Raw genomic sequence first — 23,525 nt, 5'->3', positions numbered from 1 at the left:
CAGGGGCGAGAATGAAAGGAAGAGGCAAGGCAAAAAAGAGAGGCGTTCTTACCAGTGACACCAGCCCCCGCGAGTGCCCGTGAGGCCTGGCCCGCAAAAGGAGGCCTTTATACCTTCCCCAGAAGTGCCGGCGCCAAGACGGGTGATTGCTACATTGCCACAGACAGCAGGGCAGGAATGCTGGATTAAGCCCACACCAAAGCCTGGCTCAGCAAATGCTCACAAACACTGTGTCTCAGCACAATAATGTCATTAGCTGTCAGATTCGGCCGCGCCAGGGTGGTCAGGCAGCTGGGCCAAGGGACACCCACTTTGCATGCGTCAGCCATCTGGCTGCCAGGACTGGGGGCATGCCGGGTTCACCATTATGGTCGGTCAGGGCCGGGGTCATGGCAGATGAAGGCAAATCTCAGCGGCCCTGGGGAGGAGTGAGCAAAGGAGGGGGGTTGGCAGGGACAGCATCCATCCAGGAGTCTCTGGGTGGTACCCACGGTGAACACAATTGGCTATTAACTGAAGGGCTGGCCATTCCAGTCCATGCAGAGGTACCTTGGAAGAAACACCTGGCCATCTAGTTCTGAAAAATCAGCCACTGAAAACCCTGCAAAGCACAGTTCTGCCCTGACACACGTGGGCTCACCATGAGTCGGAGCTGATTCGACAGTAACTGGGATCCAGCATCCATCCATCCATCATCCATTCATGCACCCATACGTCCGTCGCACCATCCAACAAAATTCACCAGGCATCTCCTTGGTGCCAAGCTCTGTTCTGGAGAATAGTCAGGGAGGGGACCTACCCTGGATGCGTCTCCAAGGGAAGATCCTGGGGGCGGATGAGGGGGCCCTGAGGGGTGGGGAAGCAGCAGCCTGGGGAGGAGAGTGGGCAGGGGAAGGGGCCCCTGTGCAAGGCAATGTCGTGGTGGGTCTAAAGTGCGAAGGGTTAATGTGCTTGGCTGCTGACCAGAAGGTTGGAGGTTTGAGTTCACACATAGGACCTTGGAAGAAAAGCCTGACAATCCTTCTGAAAAGTTGGCTCCTGCAAACCCTGTGGAGCAGTTGTGCTCTGACCCACATGGGGTCGCCATGAGTCAGCAACTCACGGTCTTCTGGTTGGAACAGGTCACTGTGACTCAAGTGTGGCAAGTGATGGGACAGGGGTGCTTGACCAGGTGTCTGAGTGGACAAGTGGCCGATCTCACTGGGCTGAATAGATGAGTGAGGAGTGGGAGCCTCATCTTGAGGGCCCCTGGCTGTCCTGAGTGGGTGGTCCTGGGATCTTAGGCCCCTGAGATTGGGAGAAGCCTCTCCAATCCCTACTCCTGGCTCCATTGCTGCCTAGAGGGCACAAGAGTCTACCCACGCTCCTCCAGGTGCCCAATGTATGTGTTGACTGAATTCAAGATCAGGCAGGAAGGAAGGGACAGCACTGGGGCAGGAAACTGAGTCTGTTCCCCTATCTTCCATCCCCCTAACACACACACATGCACACACATGCACACTAGTACACACACATACACATATGCAGACACATGCACATATATACACACATATATACATATGCACACATACCTACACACATGCATACACACGCACATATACACACATATACATACATATGCATATACACATATATACACAAGCATGTATGTGCATATGTGCACATACACACATGCACATAGACACACATGTACACATAAATACACACACACACACACTCCAGCCCCCTCACTGTGTTCTTCTCTCTGTAGCAGTTCTTATCACCTGACACTATTTTTATTGACTCCAACTCACGGCAACCCCATGTGTGCCAGATTAGAGCTGTGCTCCGCGGTGTTTTCAATGGCTTCTTTTTCAGAAGCAGATCACCAGGCCTTTTTCTGAGATGCCTCTGAGTGGACTTGAAGGCCAGCGTTTTGGTGAGCAGCCGGGCACATTAAACTTTGCATCACCCAGGGACCCTACTTCCCACTAACAAGGATCCACGTATTTTTGTTCACAGATGTTACAGCATTCATCATTGTTTGGGTTGCCTAGCACTGCTCTAACAGAAAATACCACAAACGGGCATCTGTCACAAACAGAGATTTATGCTCTTACTGTTTAGGAGGCTAGAAGTCCAAGTTCAAAACACCAGCTCTAGGGGCGGTTGAAAGCCCCTTGACCTTGGGCTTCAGCTCTGTCTCTTGCTCCCAGCCCACTGGAGGTAGAAACACCTCTTCATTCAGGCAGCTTCTGGATCCTGAGGCTGACAAACCCAAAGTTGACAAGTAAAATGGCACAGTCCCAAGATCAGCAGGCAACATGGCAGGCTGCTGAATGAAGACTCGGTACATGCAGGGTCTAAGCATGCCAAAAAAAGCTCAAGACCGTCCTCAAAGCTGCTTCTTACATTCTGGAAGCAAACCACATTGCTAAGGCAGCTACTCAGCTGCTCACAGTAGATTCCACCATGGAGTTGATTACCAGTCTCATCATGGGGAATACTACATCCAGCTGCTCAGCCACTCAAAACCAGGCCCAGCCAAGCTGACATATACCACAATAATTATGTTGTCGTTAGCTGCGTCAAGTCAGCCCTCACCTCATAGCAACCCTGTGCCATCCCCATGACAGGTTGCAGATCAGACCCATTATGATCCAGAGTGTTTTCATAGGCTCACATTTGGAAGGAGATCACCAGACCTTTCTTCCTAGTCCATCCTTGTCTGGAAGTTCCACTGAAACCTGTTCAGCACCATAGCAACAGGCAAGACTCCTCTGAGGTATGGCTGGTGGGAATGCGTGAGGTGCGTTGGTCAGGACTTGAACCCAGGTCATAATTACACCTTCATGCAATGAGTCAGCTCCTGTGAAGCAGACAGCAGAGTCTGAAACCCACTAAGTAATTGTATCTCTTCTCTTACACATTACCATGACATCTACATGGACTGTGACAGTGTCAAAATCTTTTCTATTTAGTTCTTTTTCATCTGCTCATAAAGAAGATGCCAGGCGAACATTGTCGGCAACCTGGGTGTGTCTCTAAACTCATTCATTCATTGATTTCTATACCCAGCAAATATGTCCTGAGTATCTACTGTGTGTCGGCTGGGTGGTGAGGTATACAGACAGGATCCCTGTCCTGGTGGGGCTTCGCTACTCTTCTTGAGATCTCAAAGCACCTCACTATTTTATTGTGGTGGAAATATACATAACAAAATATACACCATCTCAACAATTCCTGCAGGGGAAAGGACAGAAAAAGGCCAGGGGAACCGGGACAGAGCGAGGAGTCAGCCGCAGGGATCCAGGTGAGGGGAGGGAACCCAGGCCACACCCCACAAGCTGCAAGGCAGGAGAGCAAGGGAACCCAGGTCACGCCCCAAAGTGGCAAAGCAGGGAAGTGGGGAAAAGGACAGAAAAAGGCCAAGGGGACTGGGACAGATCAAGGAGTCAGCTGCAGGGAACCAGGTGAGGGGAGGGAATCCAAGTCATGCCCCACAAGCGGCAAGGCAGGAGAGAGGGGAAAAGGATAGAAAAAGGCCAGGGAGACCTGGACAGAGTGAGGAGACAGCAGTAGGGATCCAGGTAAGGGTGGGGGCGGGGGGGGTTGGAGATGTTTTGAACAGCTGAGGGAGACAAACTTGTCTGTTGGTTTGTCCTACTGTGGTGACGTGTTGCTGGGAGTCTTGAGGCTGTGCCACTGATGTTTCAAACCCAGTGGGGAACACATGGTAGACAGGTATCAGTGTGGCTTGCAGACTGAGACAGACTAGGAAGAAGGAAGAGGCCATCCACTTCTCAAAGAACTGGCCAGGGAAAACCTTAAGAATAGCAGAGAAACACTATCTGATACATTACTGCACAACTTTATGAATAGTGTGGAAACGCTGTCCAATACAGAGGAGGAGAATGAGTCATTTAGATTAGAAGGCTCTCAAAATAGGACTGGGAAAGAGCTGCATCATCAGAGTGAAACCAGCCTTACTCATATAGATAAGGTAAAGCTTTCCAGACCTCCATTTGCTGATGTGGCACCACTGAAATTGAGCAGAAACAGCTGCAAACATCCATTAATAATCGGAACATGGAATATATGAAATATGAATCTAGGAAAATTGGAAGTTGTCAAAAATGAAATGGAACGCATAAAGATTGATATCCTAGGCATTACTGAGCTGAAATGGACTGGTTTTGGCCATTTTGAATCAGACAACCATATGATCTACTATGCCGGGAATGACAAGTTGAAGAGGAATGGCATGGCATTCATCATCACAAAGGATGTTTCAAGATCTGTCCTGAAGTACAATACTGTCAGTGATAGGATAATATCCATATTGCCTACAAGGAAGACCCATTAATACTACTATTGTTCAAATTTATGCACTAACCACCAAAGCCAAAGATGAGGAAATTGAAGATTTTTATCAACTTCTGCAGTCTGAAATGGACCAAACATGCAATCAGGATGTGTTAAATATCATTGGTGACTAGAATGCAAAAGTTAGAAACAAAGAAGAATCACCGGTAGCTGGAAAATTTGGCCTTGGTGACAGAAATAATGCTGGAACTCACATGGTAGAATTTTGCAAGACCAACAACTTATTCATTGCAAACACCTTTTTTCAACTTCACCAGATGGAACACACAGGAATCAGATTGACTACATCTGTGGCAAGAGGCGGTGGAAAAGCTCAATATCTTCAGCCAAAACCAGGCCAAGAGCTGATTGTGGAACAGACCATCAACTGCTCATATGCAAGTTCAACTTGAAGTCGAAGACAATTAAAACAAGTCCACGAGAGCTAAAATATGATCTTGAATATATCCCTCCTGAATTTAGAGACCATCTAAAGAATAGATTTGATGCATGAACAACAATGACCAAAAATCAGAAGAACTGTAGGATGACATCAAGAACATCATCCATGAAGAAAGCAAAAGATGAAAAAAGAAGACCAAAATGGATGACAGAAGAGACTCTGAAACTTGCCCTTGAGACGAGAGTAGCTAAAGCAAATGGAAGAAATGACAAGATAAAGGAGCTGAACCAAAGATTTCAAAGAGCAGCTCAAAAAGACAAAGCCAATTACGATAATGAAATGTGCAAAGACTTGGAGTTAGAAAACCAAAAGGAAAGAACATGCTCATCATTTCTCAAGCTGAAAGAACTGAGAAATAAATTTAAGCCTTGAGTTGGAATATTGAAAGATTCTATGGGCAAAATATTAAAAGATGCAGGAAACATCAAAAGAAGATGGAAAGAATACACAGAGTCACTGTACCAAAAAGAACTGGTTAATCTTGATCCATTTCAGGAGGTGGCATATGATCTAGAACCAGTGGTACTGAAGGAGGAAGTCAAAGCTGCAGTGAAGGAATTGGCAAAGAACAAGGCTCCAGGAATTGACACAATATCCATTGAGATATTTCAACAAACGGATGCCCCCCTAGAGGCACTCACTCGATTATGCCAAGAGATTTGGAAGACAGCTACCTGGCCAACTGACTGGAAGAGATCCGCATTTGTACCCATGCCAAAGAAAGGTAATCCCACAGAATGTGGAAATTATAGAAAAATATCATTAATATCACATGCAAGTAAGAGCTTACTGAAGATAATTCAAAAATGTTTGCAGCAGTATATTGGCAGAGAACTTCCAGAGGTGCAAGCTGGATTCAGAAGAGTACATGGAACAATGGATATCATAGCTGCTGTCAGATAGATCTTGGCTCAAGGCAAAGAATACCAGAAAGATGTTTACTTGTGCTTTATTGACTATGCAAAGGCATTTGATTGTGTGGATCATGACAAATTGTGGATAACATTGAGAAGAATGGGAATTCCTGAACACTTGGTTGTACTCATGAGGAACCTGTACATTGACCAGGAGGCTGTCATTTGAACAGAGCAAGGGGACACTGCATGGTTTAAAATCAAGAAGGGAGTGTGTCAGGGTTGTATTCTTTCTCCACACTTATTCAATCTATATGCTGAGCAAATAATCCGAGAAGCTGGACTAGATGAAGAAAAACGTGGCATCAGGATTGGAGGAAGAATCATTAACAACCTGTGATACGCTGATGACACAACTTTGCTTGCTGAAAGTGAGGATGACTTGAGGCACTTACTGATGAAGATTGAAGAATGCAGTCTGCAGTATGGATTACATCTCAATATAAAGAAAACAAAAATCCTCACAACTGGACCAATAAGCAGCATCATGATAAATGGAGAAAAGAGTGAGGTTGTCAAAGACTTCCATTACTTGGTTCTACAATTGACATCAATGGAAGCAGTAGTCAAGACATCAGACTACATATAACACTGGGCAAGTTGGCTGCAAAGGAACTGTTTCAAGTGCTGAGGAGCAAGGATGTCTCCTTGAGGACTAAGGTGCACCTGACACAAGCCATGATATTTTCAACCACCTTGTATACATGTGAGAGCTGGACAATGAATAAGGAAGACCGAAGAACTGATGCTTTTGAGTTGTGGTGCTAGTGAAGAATGCTGAAAGCACTGTGGACTGCTAAAATAACTAACAGATCTGTCCTGGAGGAAGTGCAGCCAGAATGCTCCTTGGAAGCAAGAATGGCCAGACTTTGTCTCACCCACTTTGGTCATGTTGTCAGAAGGGACCATTCTCTGGAGAAGGATGTCATGCTTGGTAAGGTGGAGGGTCGACGAAAGAGGGGAAGGCCTTCAATGAGATGGACTGACATGGTGGCTGCAACGATGGGCTCAAATATAGCAAGGATCATGGAACTGCCTCAGGACCCGGTGGTGTTTCGTTCTGCTGTGCATGGGGTCTCTATGAGTCGGAAACTACTCGATGGCACCTAACAACAACCATAATTCAGTGACATCAATGGCATTTTTCATGCTGTGCCACCATTCTTTCTATCCTTCTCCTCCTAATCATTCTACCACTAGTGACACCAACTCAATACTCCTGAAACAAAACCTCCCTGGGAATCACTGGTAATCTTTGGTTTCTACGTATTTGCTTATTTCATATAAGTGGATCATACATTATTTGTCCCTTTGTGACTGACTTATTTTGGTCAGCATGATGTTTTCAAGATTCATCCCTGTTGTGACATGCATCAGGACTTCATTCCTCTTCACGGCTGAGTAATATTCCATGGTGTGTAGGTACCACATCTCACTAATCTAGTCACATGTTGGGGACATTTTGGTTGTCTCCACCTTTTGGCTATTGTGTAAAGGGCTGTGATGGACCTTGGTGTGCAGGTAGCACTTCAGTTTCTGGGGTGACAGGACCAGGTCCTTCATCAATGAGACAATGAGCTGGGACAGGCTCTGTCGTCTCTGTATCTAACACATAGTAAGTGCTCACGGTGACTGACTAGATTAATTCGTGAGTAAGAGATGAACAAGGGTGTCTTTGTTTGGACTCCACCAGCAGCAGACCTTCAGACAAGATGTTCAAGTGCAAGTAGTTTAATCGGGAGGCGATCCCAGGAAGCATCAGTAGGGAGCAGGGAAGTGAGACAGGGGAGGAAAGGCAACCAGTACAGCCTGTCAGCAAGCAGGTCCCTCCCAATCTTCTTCAAATTAGGTGGGGTCATGTGACTCGTCCCAGCCAATGGATGCCAAGTAGATGCAACAGGTATAATTTCTGGGTCGCGATATTTCATTGACTTCCCAGTGTTCTCTTCTCATCCTTCGTCCTGCGACGGCAGTGTTATAAGGCGGTGGGACCTCTGTCAGCAGTGGCATCACTAAAGGGATTCAGGGGCTGGACCACACTCCCTCACACTGTCAGAAGGGATGACATCAAAACGACCTCAAGATCTGCAGCAGTTGTGGCTGCATGTAGGGCAGACGGTAGGGCGGGGGAGGGGCTGCCAAGGCAGTGACGTCACTAGGATGGGTATCAACCATCACCCAGAGTGGTACCACATCACGCCCTCCATGCCTTCTCTGTCGCCCAGTGTGGTCACTTGTCCCCCTTCCCCATCACCCACCAGTCAGGATGTGGGCAGGTGGGTTACAGCACTGTCATTGGGAGGAGGGGAGGGTCTCACCTTGGCAAACGGGAGCGGAGAGGAGCTGTGGGAAGCTGCAGAGGGCGGAGCCTCAAAGCCCTCAGCCCTGGGTGGGGAGGGGGAACGGGGCGGGGCCAGTGCAGGGCTGGGCCCTCTGCCTGTAGGGAAGGGATTCCACTGGCCACCACCAGTTACACTGAGTGACACACCAACCCTGTGGTGGCACTGTCTGTCGACCTGAGTCCCTCTTCTGATAACATGTGGCTATTTGTTACTGCAGCATAGCTGGACAGATACATAGCGAGAGGGGGTTGGGGGTCTCCTCTCTACCTCATCCCCTGCTCCCATGGAAAGAAGAGACCAGAGCTGGAAGGAGCCTCTGAGATAGTCAAGTCCAAGGGTTTTCGCCTCTTTGAGACACAGCATTTCCATCTCAGGACACTACTCTTCCTTCTTAAGACTCCTCCTCCAAGGTCACCCTGTCTCCAAACCCTGGGATGGAGCCTGGCCCCAGAGAGAGGGCACAGGAGCCCAGCAGTAAGTCACTGTTAACACAGGCCTTCCCTGACACAAGTTGCTCACATGATGGCCTTGGGCCTGGTGCCCCTCTTCCCTTTCACAGGGAGCCCTGAGCCCCGGCCCACAACAGGGGACAGACTCAATAAGCCATAGCCTTTGTCACTCCAACACCATTAGCAACCACAGCAGCGGCAGCAGATTGGCTGGCCAGAGCATCAACAGCCAACGAGAGGAGTCTGACGGGCTTGGAGCCAGACCTGAACTTGAGTCTCAGTCCTAACACGTATCTGCTGTGGCACTTGGGGCAATTGACTGACGATTCTCATGGAATCCAGACTTTCTGGAGCCATGAAGGCTGGATGAACCTCTGAAACCCCTGAGATAAGCTTTAAACCTTAAACCAAGACTATCTCCTGCAGTCTTCTTAAAAGCAAACAATAGTTTAGCTTAACTAGTAAAAAAAAAAAGTCCACCTTGAACGTGATGCTCTTTTAAGAACAATCTTAGATGGGAGCAAAGTGACAACAGCAGCTTGAAAGACGAGGTAGGAACCTTAGGGGCAGTGAGGTATGTTAACTGAGGAGGGTGACAATGGCTGCGAACCGGCAGAATGTCATCCATTCCATTGAACTGTCCTTGAAGAATCTGCTGCCACGTTTGTCTGTGCAGATTCTCATCGACAATAAATAAATAAATGAAAAGCAATTGAAACGCTCTTTGTACCAGCCTGGCATTCAGTGAGCACCAGTTTATAAACAGAACAAGGCCTCTCCCTGGAGAGGAAGGAGGGGCGTGTCCTGGAGGGAGCAGCATTGGCTGAAAGTCTGTGGGTCGACCCTAAAAGCAAAAAACCAAACTCAGTGCCGTTGAGTCGGATCCGACTCATAGCGACCCCTCCTTGGGTTTCCGAGGTGGTGTCACTACGGAGGTAGATTGCCGAACCTTCCTTCTGAGGAGTGGCTGGTGGGTTTGAACCGCCAGCCTTCTGGTTAGCAGTCAGATGCCTTAGGCACACTACCCATCAAAGTGAAAATAAGTCAAGGTGATTTCTTGAGTATGCATGTGTTTTGTTTTTAATATGCAGGTTGAACTGCCGCACACACCAGCTGCCTCAGCGGCCCGGAGGCTGCAGGGGGCCGAGGTGGGCTCTGGGATGTTGCTGTCGTTAGGTGCTGTCGAGTCAACTCCCACTTCCAGTGATTGCGTGTGACACAGAGCTGCCCCACGGGGCTTTCTAGGTTGTAATCTTCATCAAAGCAGATCACTCGGTCTGTCTCCTGCAGAGCCTCTGAGTGGGTTCGAACCTACCACTTTTCGGTCAGCAGCTGAGCATTTCACTGTTGAGCCACCAGGGCAACAGTGCCGGGTTGGCCCGTGGATGCGGGCGGGTGGGGCTGGTCGCCAGCCCGTGTGTTGTGGGAAGCCAGCCGTCAGCTGGACGGAGGGGCCTCCGGTCGCGCCCGGCACTGCCTCGCGGCCCTTTTTCTCCCCAGCAGCTCCCACGGTCCAGAGGAAGCCACAGGGGCTCAGAGCAGTGAGGTCAGGGGTGGGAGGAAGAGGGGAGGCTGCGGAGGAGCTAGACGAGGGACCAGACACTGACGCGTGGAAGAGAGGCCCAGAGGGTCCCCTGGATCACTGCAATAGCCCCCCAGTGGTCTCCCTGCTCCCCCCGGCCCCATCTATTCTCTGCACCATAGCCAGAGTGATTACTCCTTAATAATTTTATTATTATATTAATAGAAACTGCTATTACTTTATATAAAGGTTTCAACACAGAAAAATGAGATATGTGATTAAAGCATATTTTCTAGTCTTTGCCTCTATTATTTATCCCAGTCCTGTTCTGAGACCAGAATAATTCTATGTAACCCTAAATCAGGCCATGTCTCTCCCTCTCAAGCTCCCATGGCTCCCTCCTCCCATGAGAAGACTCAGTCTTGCAGAGTCTCTGAAACCCTAGTGATTGGCCCTCTCCCTCCCCTACCATCCTCTGCCTCGCACTCACTCCAGCCCAGCCTCCGGGACTTCCGGCTGTTTCTCCATCATCCAAGCACACTCCTGCCTCAGGGCCTTTGCACCTGCTACTCTCTGCCTGGATATTCTCAGTTTATTTGGGTCCCAGTTCCCATTACCTCCATCCTCTTCCCCACTTCAGTGTTCTTAGCACTTCCCACTTCTGGGCATATCCAATGTCTACTTGTCTGTTCATTTTCTGTCCCCTCCCCCCTAGAAGGAGAGCTCCATGAAGGACAGGTTTGTTTGTTCACTGCTGTGACCTCAGACCTCGAACAGGGCTGACATTTGCCAAATTAATTAATGAAAACAGAGACTGGCAGATGGATAGACAGAAAGGGGAAATGTTGGATATTTATGGATGGAAGAAAGCTAGATGGGTGGATAGAAGGATGGATATATGGATGGGTAGTTGTATGTATGTACATATGGATGGACAGATGGATGGGTGGGTGGGTGGGTGGATGAATGGATAGGCGATGTAGGATAGATGGGTAACTGGGAGAATAAACAGAAGAATGGATGGATGGATGGATGGATGAATGAAAGGTTGGATGGATGGATGGATGGATGGATGGAAGGATGGATGGATGGACGGGTGGTGGATGGATCAATGAGAGAATAAATAGAAGGAAGAACTGATGGAAGGATGGATGGACAGATAAGTGGTTGGAAGAAAGGAAAGAAGGAAGGAAGGGTCAATGAATGGATGGGTAGGTAGACTCACAGATGGAAGGACTGACAGATATTCAGATGGAGAGAAAGACAGGTGGACAAGATTAGGGCAGGAGGAGCGTGTGGTCCCACCTGAAAGGACTAGAGCCTTGGGTATGAGCACACCTCTCAGCCCTTTCTCTGGGGTCTTAGAGCCTCCACGCCCCTCTCCCTTTAGCCTGTGCACCCCATAAGGAAGTGAAGTGAGTCAGCGTGCCATAGCAGGTGGGGGACCAACCCCGGGCTTTATTGAGAGGCTTCCGGGGAAGCATGGAGAGGCAGACTCTCGCCCAGCACTGGAGCCCCTCTTCTTGCCCCTGCTGCCCCCAGGGAGGGCAGGTGGGGCCGCCGGGGCCCAGGCACCCTTCAGCTGCTAAGGAAGCAGCCCCGCTTGTGCCACTTCTGGTCGCGGATGCGGCGCACGGACTGCAGCTGCGGCTGGCTGGCCTCCCAGTCGTTCCAGTGCCGGTACTCTCCCCGCTCGAGCACGTACTGGTGTCCGCGGTAGCCTGGGAACTCATAGCCGACCCACCTACGGGGGGGATCAGGGTTGAGGAAGAGTGACAGCCTGTCTCCCATCCCCTCACCTTCAACCAGACTGAGCTTTTTAAAGCTAGCATCTAACCATGCTCTCTCCCCTAGGAGTCCTCCTTGGTTCCCCAGTGCCCTCAGCCTGGATTCAAATGCCTTACTGTCCTCACATGGCCCTTCACGAAAGCCTCATCTCATCCTGCTTTCCTTGAAACTGCTGTGTCTCTGAGCCTTTGCATGTGCTGTTCCTTCTACCTGAAACACTTTTCCTTGCCTCATCTTTACCCCTCCCCCTCTTTCACTCTCACATTTTCTGCCTCAGTTCAGATGTCTCCTCCTCCAGGAAGCCTTCCCAACTCCCTTAGGCTGTGTCAAGTGCTTTCACAAAGAACTGTGAATACCTATTCCCTTGTCTGTCTCTCTATCACACTGTGAAATTCTTGAGGCTGTGTAGTTCTGAATCCCCACCCGCACCCTGTATCCTCATATCTTGTACATAGTAGATGCACAGTAAAAAGTTGTTGAATGAGTTATTTTCAGGGAGAGGTGGCAACTCTCAAGGCCCAGTCCCAGATCACAAGTCCACAAGTGAAATACAGTCACTGAAAAAAAGGAAAGATAATCCTAAGGTCACATTAACAGTGGTATAAAGCCTAGAAAGAGGGAGGTGATAAACCTATACTCCTATGTTCTACTCAGGCCACATGTAGAGAATTACATACATTTTGGAATCCCTGGTAAGAAGGATCAGGACAGTGAGTGGAGAAAAAAATGTGAAGAATCAGCTTAAGGACCCAGATACGTTCAGAAAAGGAGTAAAGACTGAAGTCACAAAGGGGGAGTTAAACAAAATTCATTTGCTAAAAAAAAAGATAAAATTATGAGTCAAGGCTGCCTGGAAATCCCAACGGTCCAGGAATGCAAGCAATTGGACAGTCACATCTGGGGACTCTAGAGGGAGACAGAGATGGATGGAGGAGCAAGGGCTGTCAAACATCAAAATAAATTATAGATATAGATAGAGATGATAGATAGATAGATAGATAGATAGATAAATGATAAAAGGAATGTCAATCATGAAAGAATCCTCCCATAGTGACTCTGTCAGGAGCCAGGGCATAGCCAATCAGAGGGAGAGGCAGGAGCAAGGGTCAGGAATGGGGTCCCTTACGTCCCACTGATGGCACGGATGCTTGCCACGCGGTCCTGGAAGCCATGAGCCCACAGGCTGGGAACATCATCATCCACTATCTCCATCCTGCGGCCACTGAACGATGGGTTCTCAAACAGATGCAGCTTGTGGTCCGGACCATCCTGGGGGCAAGAGCAGGGGGTGAGCTGGCTGTCCCAAACCCAGAACAGGGCTCAGGAAGGCTCCTAAATCAGGAAACAGTCAACAAGTCACCACACACAAAAAAAACTCTGCCTGAGGGAACAGGAACTCAAGAGACTCAGTTACTCAGGCACCTGCGAGCCACAGGGCACAACCCAAGAGGAGGCTTTTCAGGTCTTGTTGAAGCCCATCATTACAGACAGGGAAACCGCAGCTCAGAGAGGGAGGCCGGGGACCAAGGTTGCTGAACGGTGAGGGTTCGCTAGTTACTGAGGTGGATTCTGATTTCATCCTCCCAGCTTCCCCTCCCTAAGGAGGAGTCAGATACTGTGTTGGGAGGAGGAGAAAGTGGGAGTATGGGTGGGAGAGAAGAGAGACACGTGAAGTGTCACTGCGGACTGTGTCTCTCCCGGGTGTTTGAGGAATGCAAGTGAACTTGACCCATCCTGTAGTTAACTTTTTGCTTAGCTTCTGAAGTTACTTTCTGGGCTGTATTTTTTTACAACTGATCTGAGACTAGACCACATGGCTCATGATTTTAGTAGGGTTACAAAGTTACAAAGGGGCGTCTCAGTATCATGGTGGTTAATTCATGATATGAACCTTGGAGGCCTGACCCCTAGCCAATGTCCATTCTTAATCAACTTTTTCTTGTCCTGAAACAATCATTTAGGAAAGAAAAACTAGGGTCCTCCCCAGATTAGGTCCACGCCAGCCAAGCTCTCAACAGACCTTGTGAAATGGCTGGCCTGAACTGCTCCCAGCATGCCCTGCGTGTGGGAGCCCCTAGAAGGGGGCAGGAGCCGTACTCACAATGTGCAGAGGTCGGAGGGACAGGAGGCTGTCACTGTGGTGGCTGTTGGACCAGGCATCCCAGCGAGGGTAATCTCCCTTCTCCAGGACAAACTGCTCCCCGCGGAAGGCCCTGCATTCGAATGCCAGCCACCTGTGGGAGGAAAGAGGCCTGGGTCCCCCCTGCATAGCTGAGGGAGGACTCAAGTCTAGCGTGGGCAGGGTCCAAGAGCTGATGACCTTTGACCTTGCACCCTCCCTCCAACCCTACTACTGATTCCTGGGCCTATTGTTGGAGGAGCTAATAGGATGTCTCGGGAACTGTCTCCGACTCTGGGTCGGGAGAGCAGCCTGGGAAACGTTACTGAAAATCCGTTTTATGTCTAGCCTCTGGGGGAGGGCACTCAGAAAAGTCCTCAGCACAATGCCTGGCCCCCAGTAAGTAAGCCACCCCCTTTAATTACGTGATTACTATACTGGTATACCTAGACGCATCAGTCCATTCATTTTCACAAAAGCTCGCTCCGAGCTAGCCACTATTATTATCCCCGTTTGACAGAGGGGAAAACAGAGGCTCAGGTGAGGAAGCAACTTGTCCAAGATCACGTGGATGGTTAGTGCCAGAGCCCAGACTTTCCATCCAAAGGTGAGAATTCAGAGCCCAGTGGGCCACCTACTCACTGTGTGGTCACAGAGAGGACACTTAACCACTTGGGCCTCAGTTTCCTCATCTGTAGAATGGGGATAATAAGAATGTTACTCTGTCCTAGCGCTGTTGGGAGGCTGCAGAGATACTGTATGTGTTAAGCATACAATCCAGTCCATTGTAGCTGTTGTAATTGTTATTCAAATTAGCACGACTGACTCCCACTCATCAGGCACTGAGATAGGTGTTGGGTTGTCTGTCTCTGGTCTCTTTCCACTAAACCCTGCTATTTATCCTAGAAACGCAGGGCCGGAAGGCTTGGTAGAGAATTGCATTCAATACTCTTCTTTCAAAGGGGCTTTGGTAGCACAGCGTCTAAGGCACTTGACTGCTAACCAGAGGCTGCCAGTTCAAACTGCTCTGCAGAAGGAAGATGGGGCACTCCCGTAAAGATTTACTGCCTTGGAAACCCAATGGGGGTCACCATGGGTCAGAATTGACTCAGTGACAGTGAGTTTGGTTTTGGGGGCTTTCTCTTATTTCACAGATGGGGAAACTGAGGCCAGAGAGGGGAAGGGAGTTGCCCAAGGCCCTACAACAGGTTTAAGGTTCCTACACGGATCTCTGACTCTCACAAGGCTCAGGGTATGAGGAGGGGATGGGGATCTGGTACTCACGGCCCCGACTCCACCCGGATGGAGCCCACCTTCTCCAGTAGGCTGTCAGTCACGTTGGAACACTCCGCCGAGAGCTCACACCGCTTGCCCTGGAAGTTCTCCAGCTCATACAGGATCACCTGGAAGGAAAGTACCCTCAGCATCCCAACCGGGCCGGCTTCCAAACCCACCGCTTACGAGGTATTAGCGGTACCAGCTGCTCCACATGCTCGGCGTGGTACCAGACTGGAGCCAGCATCACCGCAAGCCTGCACTGCCCCCTAGTGGCTGCAGTGGGAAACGCCTCCAGGAATCTCAATGAATTAAACCAGGGATGGCAAAAGGAGGTAACTGCAGGCGGGGCCAGTGGGAGAATCTAACAGAATGAAGTGACTCAAGAGAGAATTGTAGGGAAATAAAATCCATGAGAGAATGTGGGCCTAGTTCCAAACTTGCCAGAAATACATATTTTCCTTAATGTGAAATTTCCCCTGTTTCAAAACCCTACACAGGATAAACGAAACACCAGTTTGCCACCTCTGGGGTTATGCCTTGGCCTGCCCCATTCCCGGGGAGCAAGATGTTTTGCAAAGGCAGACCAAGGTTATCCCTCCCTCACCTGCCTGGAAACACAAATGTCCCTGGAAGTCCCTGGAGGACTTTGCTCTGGTCATTTTACAGAAGGGGTAAGACAGGCTCAGAGAGGGTAAGCCACTTGCCTGGAGCTGCACAGCGAGATAGGTGGAGGCCCCGGAGCCACACTTAAATCCTCTGTTTTCTCTCCCCCACTGGCATGGGTGAGGAACAGCTCACGGGTGACAAAGGGAGGCAGGAAGGGATGGCAGGGCCATCCACCTTCTCAGTGGACAGTGACTCCTGGAATTTGCCAATACTGGTGTTTCAGAGCTTCAAGGCCCTTAGAAGTCACTGGACCAGCCCTGCACTGTTCCCATGAGCCTCTGTGCTCCGCTTCTCCTCAGCCTCCTTCCTGGACTCCTCCATGCTCAGCAAAGGCCTAAAATCTCCTCAGAATGGCCCATTTGTTCCCTCAGTCATCCCATCTGCTCACCCCATCTCAAATTAAGGCCCCTGGGAAGATCACTCACTGCCATCGAGTCAGATCTGACTCACAGTGCCCCCTCCTTGGGTTTCCAAGGCAGTATCTCTACAGAAGTAGATTGCCCAACCTTCCTTCCCAGCAGTGGCTGGTGGGTTTGAACCGCCAGCCTTCTGGTTAGCAGTCAAATGCCTTAGGCACTACTCTCTGTAAACTTTCACCCAAATCACAATAAAACTGAAAAAAAAAAAAGGTGGAGCTGTTAGGTCCAGAAAAGCCAGGAGCCTGGGCTGTGCTCAGGCCGCGGCGTTAGAGCTTAAAGCCAAGTTCTGTGGCACTCACTGTGACCTTATGGAGACAGAGAGAGAGCAGCAGACGAGGACAGAGAAGAGGGGAGAGGCAAGGAAGCAGGTTGAGAGCAGAGAAATGGAGGGAGGGCTGCTGCTCCCTTTCTGGAGGGGCGCTGCACTCTGAGGCCTGGGCGTGGCCTTGAACCTGGGGCCTCCGGATTCCCTCCTTCCCAGTACCTTGTAGCCGCTGCTAAGGCCTCCGTGGCTCTTGCCAGCTGCAGCCTGCTCCAGCATCCCGTGCTGCTCTGCCATCTCCATGGGACACCTCCGGCTTCAAACCAATGGAAAACGGTCACCAGGTCCTCCCGGGAGAAACCAGGTGTTGATGTGATCAGAGTTGGGGGTGAGTATGGGACACACTCAGGCCAAACAACCTCCATCAGTCTTCAGTCAGTCATTCAACAAATGTCCACTGAGCATCCACCACGGTGGGCCATGGAGCGGGGACAAGGAGTGGGAGAGGATCCCACCAAGGCCCAGTGAGGCACACAGGGAGGAAATGCAGGCATGGGACGTGGCTCCTGAGCCCATGCCCTTTCATCCACACCTGGCTGCTCCGCCCCACCCCCCATCATGGCCTTGGAGCTTTAGTGCAGAGAACAGGCCCAAGGCATCTGGGGGCTCCTCTCTGGGGGCCCTCCCACCTTCACCCTCCAGACGACAGTCTGTTCTCTCACTTCATTCAGTGAACATTTCACGAGTGCCTACTCAGGGCCAGGCCCGTGCTCGGTGACAGGATGAGCCAGGAGACCATGGACCGGTGGGGGACAGACAGACATGCTGAGAAAGCATGACACGTACCCGATCCTCAGACACCTGCCCCAGCCCAGTTCCATGCATCCAGTTATTCATCCATATGCATGGATTGAGCACTTACTGCATACCAGCCAGTTAAAGAGACACAGACACAGGCGGACGGTTATGCCTTCATCGTTAACAGGCACAGTGCCACACAGCACAGGCCCCTGCAGTCACAGGGTAGGATTCTCACGAATGTCACACACAGACACGCAAAGAACTGCTCTCCAGTTTATCACCACATGCACATGGGTGTGTGCACACATACATGTGTGTTCACACACACTCACACATGCACTTACACATACACACATGCACTCACATTCCACACCCACAAACACACCCACACTCACATGGGCTGCAGTGGGTCCTTGTACAGAGTCACATCCCACCCCGGGCTCAGGACAGTCTCTCTGTATCTCTGCTTCCTTCTCTTTTTGTCTCCTTCTCTCTCCGTCTGTCTCTGTGTCTCACACACGCTCACACACAGATTCACACATACACACACTCCCACGGGCTCCCACGGTCATCACAAAGTCACATTCCCCCCACAGGCACACAGGATGGTCTCTGTCTCTCTCACAATGGGACACCTGCCTATTTCAGACCTCCACAGTGGTACATACAGTACCCCATCTATGGCCTGCACCCAGCTACTGCCCACACATGCTCCCAGTGTCCCCACACTGGCCACACAGTCGAGGCCCCTGTACTCTAACGCACACAGGGGTGGGCAGACATCTCCACAGGGGTGGGGAGCCTGCGGGCCATCCATCAGTCTGTGCCCAGTCTCAGTAGGAAACAGGGTTCATGGAGGGGCTCTGGGCACCTGGGGGACCCCCAACTCTGCCCACTTCCCTTTCTCAGATGTGCCCAGTCTTCAGAAGCCCCCTGCCCCAAGCTCCTGTCTGAGGGCTCAGACCCTGCCCCTCCTCTGACATGCAAACAGTGCAGACGCCCAGGTCGTCCACCCCCGACTGGGCCTGCTGGCCATCGGGTCATCTTGCTCATCTCCAGCCCCCAACTGCTTCCGGCTTTTGCAGGGGCTAGCTACACATGTCCCATGGAACCCACCAAGGCCCAGAGCCATGAAGGCAGCTCTTGTCCCCCCCGCCCCCCCAGCCTCCAGGAATGAACCTGTTGCTGTGGCCTTGGGGAGGACAACAGAGAGGCCAGGACCTTCAGCAGATGCGGCCTGACTCGCCGGGAGGGTCCTATTTATGAGCACTTTCTGACAGCCCAGCACATCCCAGGCTGCTGAGACAGCGCCTTGTCTACTCGATTCCGTTTGGGCCATTTCACCCCAATAGCAGGGCCACAGGGGCGCCTCCACGCCTCTGTCTCTGTGGCCACAGCTTCTGATGACTTCCTGAGACGGAAGGACCTTATGGACTTGGTGCAAAGCCCCAGAGGACTGGGCGAGGGCATCAGGCTGTAAGACTCTGGTCTCTCCAATGGCCCTCAATTCCTGTCCCTTGGTTTCTTGGTGCAGCCATCTTTCTGCCAGTTTGTACGATCCCCTTGGAAAAGCTCTTGCTTCTTCAAGTGAATTTCCCCTCTGCCACACAGCCTAAATTTTAAGTTAGGTCACCCTGAACATACCCTCCAAACTGGGTGAAAATCCACCCACTGGGTGTCCCATCCATCCATGGAACGTTTCATCAGATAGAGTGAAGCTTTACTGTATCTTCACATAGAAGGTGAATACCAAGAACAGCTACCATTTACTGAAAACCTACTAAGTGCAGGGTGTTATGTCAACTGCACGAGCACCGTTGAATCCCACCAACCCTTTTCAGGGAAGAATTCTGATCTCCACTTTGTAGAGGGGAAAATGGAGTTCAGAGCAATGAAGTCACTTATGCAAGGCCACCCAGGAGAGAAGAGGAGGGGACCTTCCTGAGCTAGGGTCACCTAGAAGGTGATTCTGATAGCTTACTTATGACACCAAAAGGTACATTCAGTGCGAGTTATCTGAGGTAGTTATAAAGCCTCCTGGGAATACTGAATTAGCGAACAGCAAACCAGCTTTGGGTCCACCTCACCTTGGGCAATTTGTGTGTGTGTATGTGTGTGTGTGTGATCTGGGTGAAAGCTTACAGAGCAAATTCATTTTCCACACAGCAGTTCATACACATTTTGTTTCATGACTGACTGCAATCCCCACAGTGTATCAGCTCTCTTCCCACTTCCTCCTTGTGGTTACCTCTTCCCTGTGTCCTTCTCTCCTATGCATTCCTGCTCCCTGATTTATGTCCCTGTGCAAATACTGCCCTTCTGGCCTCCCATGCTTGACTCTTCTAAGAAGTGTACTTACCTGGAGTAAATACTCGCCCTATATGCCTATGTATTGTTTGGCTGGAAGTCACAGGAGTGAGTTCAATTCCAGGGCCTGAAGTGTGTGACCAGGGGCCATAGTCTTAGGGGTTTCATCAGTCTCTATACAATTAGTAAGCCTGGTCTTTTTTTTTTTTTTTATGATTTTGAGTTTGGTTCCACATTTTTCTCCCACTCTAACCAGAATCTCCTACATTGATTCCTTTCCAAGTGGTTGACAGTGGTAGCCAAGCACCATCTAGTTCTGCTCTCAGGGTCGTGTAGGCTAAGGTTCACATGGTCCACCAGTCCCTTGGACTGTTTCCATGCATCTTTGGTTTCTTCATTCTTCTTTGCTCTGGACAAGGAGAGGCCCATTGTTACATCTTCGATGGCCGCTTTCAAGCTTTTAAGACACCAGGTGGTACTCAGCAGAGTAGGATGTAGAACAATGTTTTTAGTAGTAAAAATGTAGTAAACGTTTTTATGTAGTAAAAATGTAGTAAATGTTTTTATGTAGTAAAACATAAAACAATGTTTTTATGTAGCCAATTGAGCTTGATGTCCCCCGTAACCATAGTCCCAAGCCCACAGGCCCAATCTCTTGCTTTCTCAGGATGGTTGGCTGTGGCTAACAATTTCCCATCACTTTGCCCCATTAGCTCTATTGTATATATGGACATTCCTACAGCACATGCAAATTATGTAGAAATATCATCTGCCAAACTTATACATGGTCATGGAAACATTCTCTTTTGCCTACACATACCTGATCCTCCAGCCTGTCGACCTGTAGATTAATGTTTGTTATTACTGATAATGCAGAATTTTGTATGTGAAAGTGTTTATTTTTGAAAGGAAAGGCAATATCCCAAAAGTGAGCACAATATCACTATGGAAAAGGAAGACCCGCAGAGGTGCCCAAGAGGGACAGACAACAGAAACAAACACCTCTGCAATTTTTGCCAGACTACACACGCGGATGCTTCGAATCCACCCTTACGTGGTGTGAGTTGTTTTTAGACACTAGGTGGGTTTGTGTATACAGATTCCACAAGTGGTGAGGAACGGCTGATTTCGTTTTGTTTGTTTTTTTAATGAAAGCGTCCATCAGAGTAAAAGGTTGCCTGTTGTAGGTGTTTACTAAGTTACAGGATGAATAAATAAAATGAGGGGCAAAGGAATGAATGATTGAACCAGGTCTTGTTATTGTTGTTTTTGGCTATTATTCTCAAGTCACCATAAAACCCAATTAAGGCACATCCCTGGAGCTAGGGTATTGGAGGTGACAGCCGGACTCTGGCATCAGGGTGACCTGTGTGACTCTGAGGGCTGCTGAAGATCTCAGAACCCCAGGCTCTCCCCCACCCCAGTGAAGAACCTTCTCCCCACTTGTCCCTGAGAGATGACAGAGACGACAACAGCAAAGCACTCGGCATATTGTCTGTCATTTTATTATTATCGCCTGAGGGTCCTATCCATTATCCACAATTCAAACCAAGGGGCTGCATCCTGCCAAAACCAAACCAAACTTCTTGTCACACACTTGGTTCCAACTCATAGTGACCCTCCTATTGGACAGGAGAGCTGCCCCATAGAGTTCCCAAGACTGTATATCTTTATGGAAGGGGTTCTGGGGGCGTAGTGGGTAAGGCATTTGGCTGCTAACCAGGTCAGTAGTTCAAACCCACCAGCTCCTCTGTGGGATGAAGACGAGGCAATCTACTTCCATAAAGATTTACAGCCTTGGAAACTGAGATTTGCCCACTCATGTCAACAGCACCACCCCCATTTGATAGCTCAGAAGACCCAATATCCAGAGATATCCCACAGCCAGAAAGTGAGAGGCCAAGATTCAAATCCTGCCCGGTTTCCTGAGCTCCTGTGATGGCCAGGCACCCTCCCCCAGCATTCAGGCGCCCTTCCTGCTTCCTAGGTCACGGTTCAGACAGACACCAATACAACCCAGTTGGTCAGTGAGGGGCAGGGCCCGCAGACACGGGAGACTCCATTCATCACACGCTGACACACCAACATCTCCAATGCAACTTGCATCAAAGCTTTATTTGCTATTGTCATAGTCAGTCTGAATGCAACATCTTTGAACATGCAAAGGTCATCTCGTTTTAATGCAGGCGACCAGATGTCCAACTGCGCTTCTGTGAATATGAAACCTCTTTACAGTTATAAAATATAAAAGTACTTATAGACGTACAATACTCTGTGAGGTCCAGGAAGCCTCGTTTCTTTTTCAACATTAAAAATATAGGTTTTTCTGGATGAGTGGTCAGTCACGTGACTAGAGGTGCTCTCTGGTCTTGGATAAAGTGCCCCTGCTCCCCGGCCTCCTGCTCTGAACGTCTAGAGCTTGTGAATTCATAAGGCAATTGCAAGAACACCGGCAGCTAAGATGCTGGACTTCACTACACACTGAACTCCAGCTCACTTTCTGTTGGGACTCGGATATCCGAGGAAGGGACCCCGAAGAAAGGTTAGGAAAATAGATACCATATTTATACAGATCTTTCCCCATCCTACAAAGCATTTTGAGGCTCATAATCATTGGGAAGTCTGTGACTTCTCGAATAGCAATATGATTTAGGCAACAAGACAGTACAAAATACCTCTCGTGACACAATATATTAAACTTTTGTGAGCCCCTATTTACAGGATCTATAAGGCGATGTTGAATGAGATCAATAAGAAGCTCCAATTCTTCTTCTCATAATAACATCATTTTCAGCAGGTACGAAGCCAGCAGAGATTGTCAAGAAAGTGCCGCTCTGAGTCATAACTGTTATAGCACGAGGTGAGAGGAGAGGACGTAGTGAAGAAAGGGGACCTGGGAGGTGAAAGGGGAGAGGCTGAGAGGGGTCGGCCTCCCAGGTGAACCTGCCAGGAACCTCAGACTGACTTTCCTGAGCAGGGAGTCTAGCTTTCTGCCTCTGACCCCCACCCCCATCCCTGGCGTGGACTAAGAGATGAAAGAAAGGACACCTTAGGATGGGGGGGTGGGCAAAAGGAGACGCAGGCGGGCCAAGATCCAGCACCTTCAAGCCAACTTGACCTCTAGATGGTGCTGTGCTGTCCCAGCCTTGGTCTAACCTGAGTCCCAGTGGGGCGACTCCCAGCAGCTGCTCAGCACAGAGCTCGGGACCCCACTCCACGCGCTCCCTCCATCTCGGTCCTGCCCCTCCTGCCCCTGGACTCACGATGCTATGGGACCTGCTTTCCGGTTTTAACACAAGGTGGATCAGGCGAGGAGGTAGGGGGAGGCCATACAGAGGCTGCGTCCGGGATGACGCTCCATCAGGCAGCACAGTGACCTGCCACGGCTTAAACTTCTAAACGGGGGCGGGGGGCGGGGAGTGGTTTCCGCATGCGTAGAGCCTTTCTCCTGCCACCACGGTTCCATCTGAGCTCACCGGAAATGCTGATCCACACAAAGGCCGCTGTAATCTGGTTTCCCACGTTGAGGTGGGCCCACAGGACGGAGGGAAAGCAGCAGCTGGTGGCGGAGAGGCCGGCTGAATGCCTTCTTCTCCCTCAGAAAAGCCCTCTTCTCACGTCTTCCCTGAGGACTCCACCCCTAAGTTTTGGAGGTGCTCCAATGACAAGCTTGTGGGTTTCTAGCTCGTGTCGATGCCTAGTCCCCAGAACAATTAGGGGCATCATGATGAAAAATTTCAAAGCATAAATGGACAAGGAGGCTATCAACACTGGCTGGGAGCAGCTGACATCTCCTTTGGGGAAATCCCACTAAAAGTTCTTCCTAATCCCTTACTCGGCCTCTAATGGTC

The 23,525-nt window shown here is 49.8% G+C and overlaps 1 protein-coding gene across 1 annotated transcript; it reads right to left on the bottom strand.

Annotated features, from left to right (window-relative positions):
* Window positions 1-11,612: 11,612 nt before the first annotated feature.
* On the bottom strand, window positions 11,613-16,863 carry CRYBB3 (crystallin beta B3). Its single transcript, XM_007947938.2, has 5 exons — window positions 16,789-16,863; window positions 15,226-15,344; window positions 13,924-14,056; window positions 12,949-13,091; window positions 11,613-11,778 (listed from the first exon to the last, which is right to left on the bottom strand). The coding sequence occupies exons 1-5, from the start codon at window positions 16,861-16,863 to the stop codon at window positions 11,613-11,615; spliced, it is 636 nt and encodes a 211-aa protein (XP_007946129.2).
* Between the last annotated feature and the right edge of the window lie 6,662 nt (window positions 16,864-23,525).

Source organism: Orycteropus afer, unplaced genomic scaffold (assembly GCF_000298275.1).
Source record: "Orycteropus afer afer isolate SDZICR_OR568_19922 unplaced genomic scaffold, OryAfe1.0 scaffold00197, whole genome shotgun sequence".
NCBI classification, from domain to species: Eukaryota; Metazoa; Chordata; class Mammalia; order Tubulidentata; family Orycteropodidae; genus Orycteropus; species Orycteropus afer.
This window is presented reverse-complemented; position numbering and strand designations above follow the sequence as displayed.

Bases quoted from the DNA above. Each gene is read 5' to 3' on its own strand.
- CRYBB3 (XM_007947938.2), bottom strand. From the start codon at position 16,863: ATGGCAGAGCAGCACGGGATGCTGGAGCAGGCTGCAGCTGGCAAGAGC. The intron at 13,092-13,923 runs GTGAGTACGGCT...TCTTGCCCCCAG, and splicing joins CCCTCCGACCTCTGCACATT to GATGGTCCGGACCACAAGCT. The intron at 11,779-12,948 runs GTAAGGGACCCC...TCCCCCCCGTAG, and splicing joins ATCCGTGCCATCAGTGGGAC to GTGGGTCGGCTATGAGTTCC.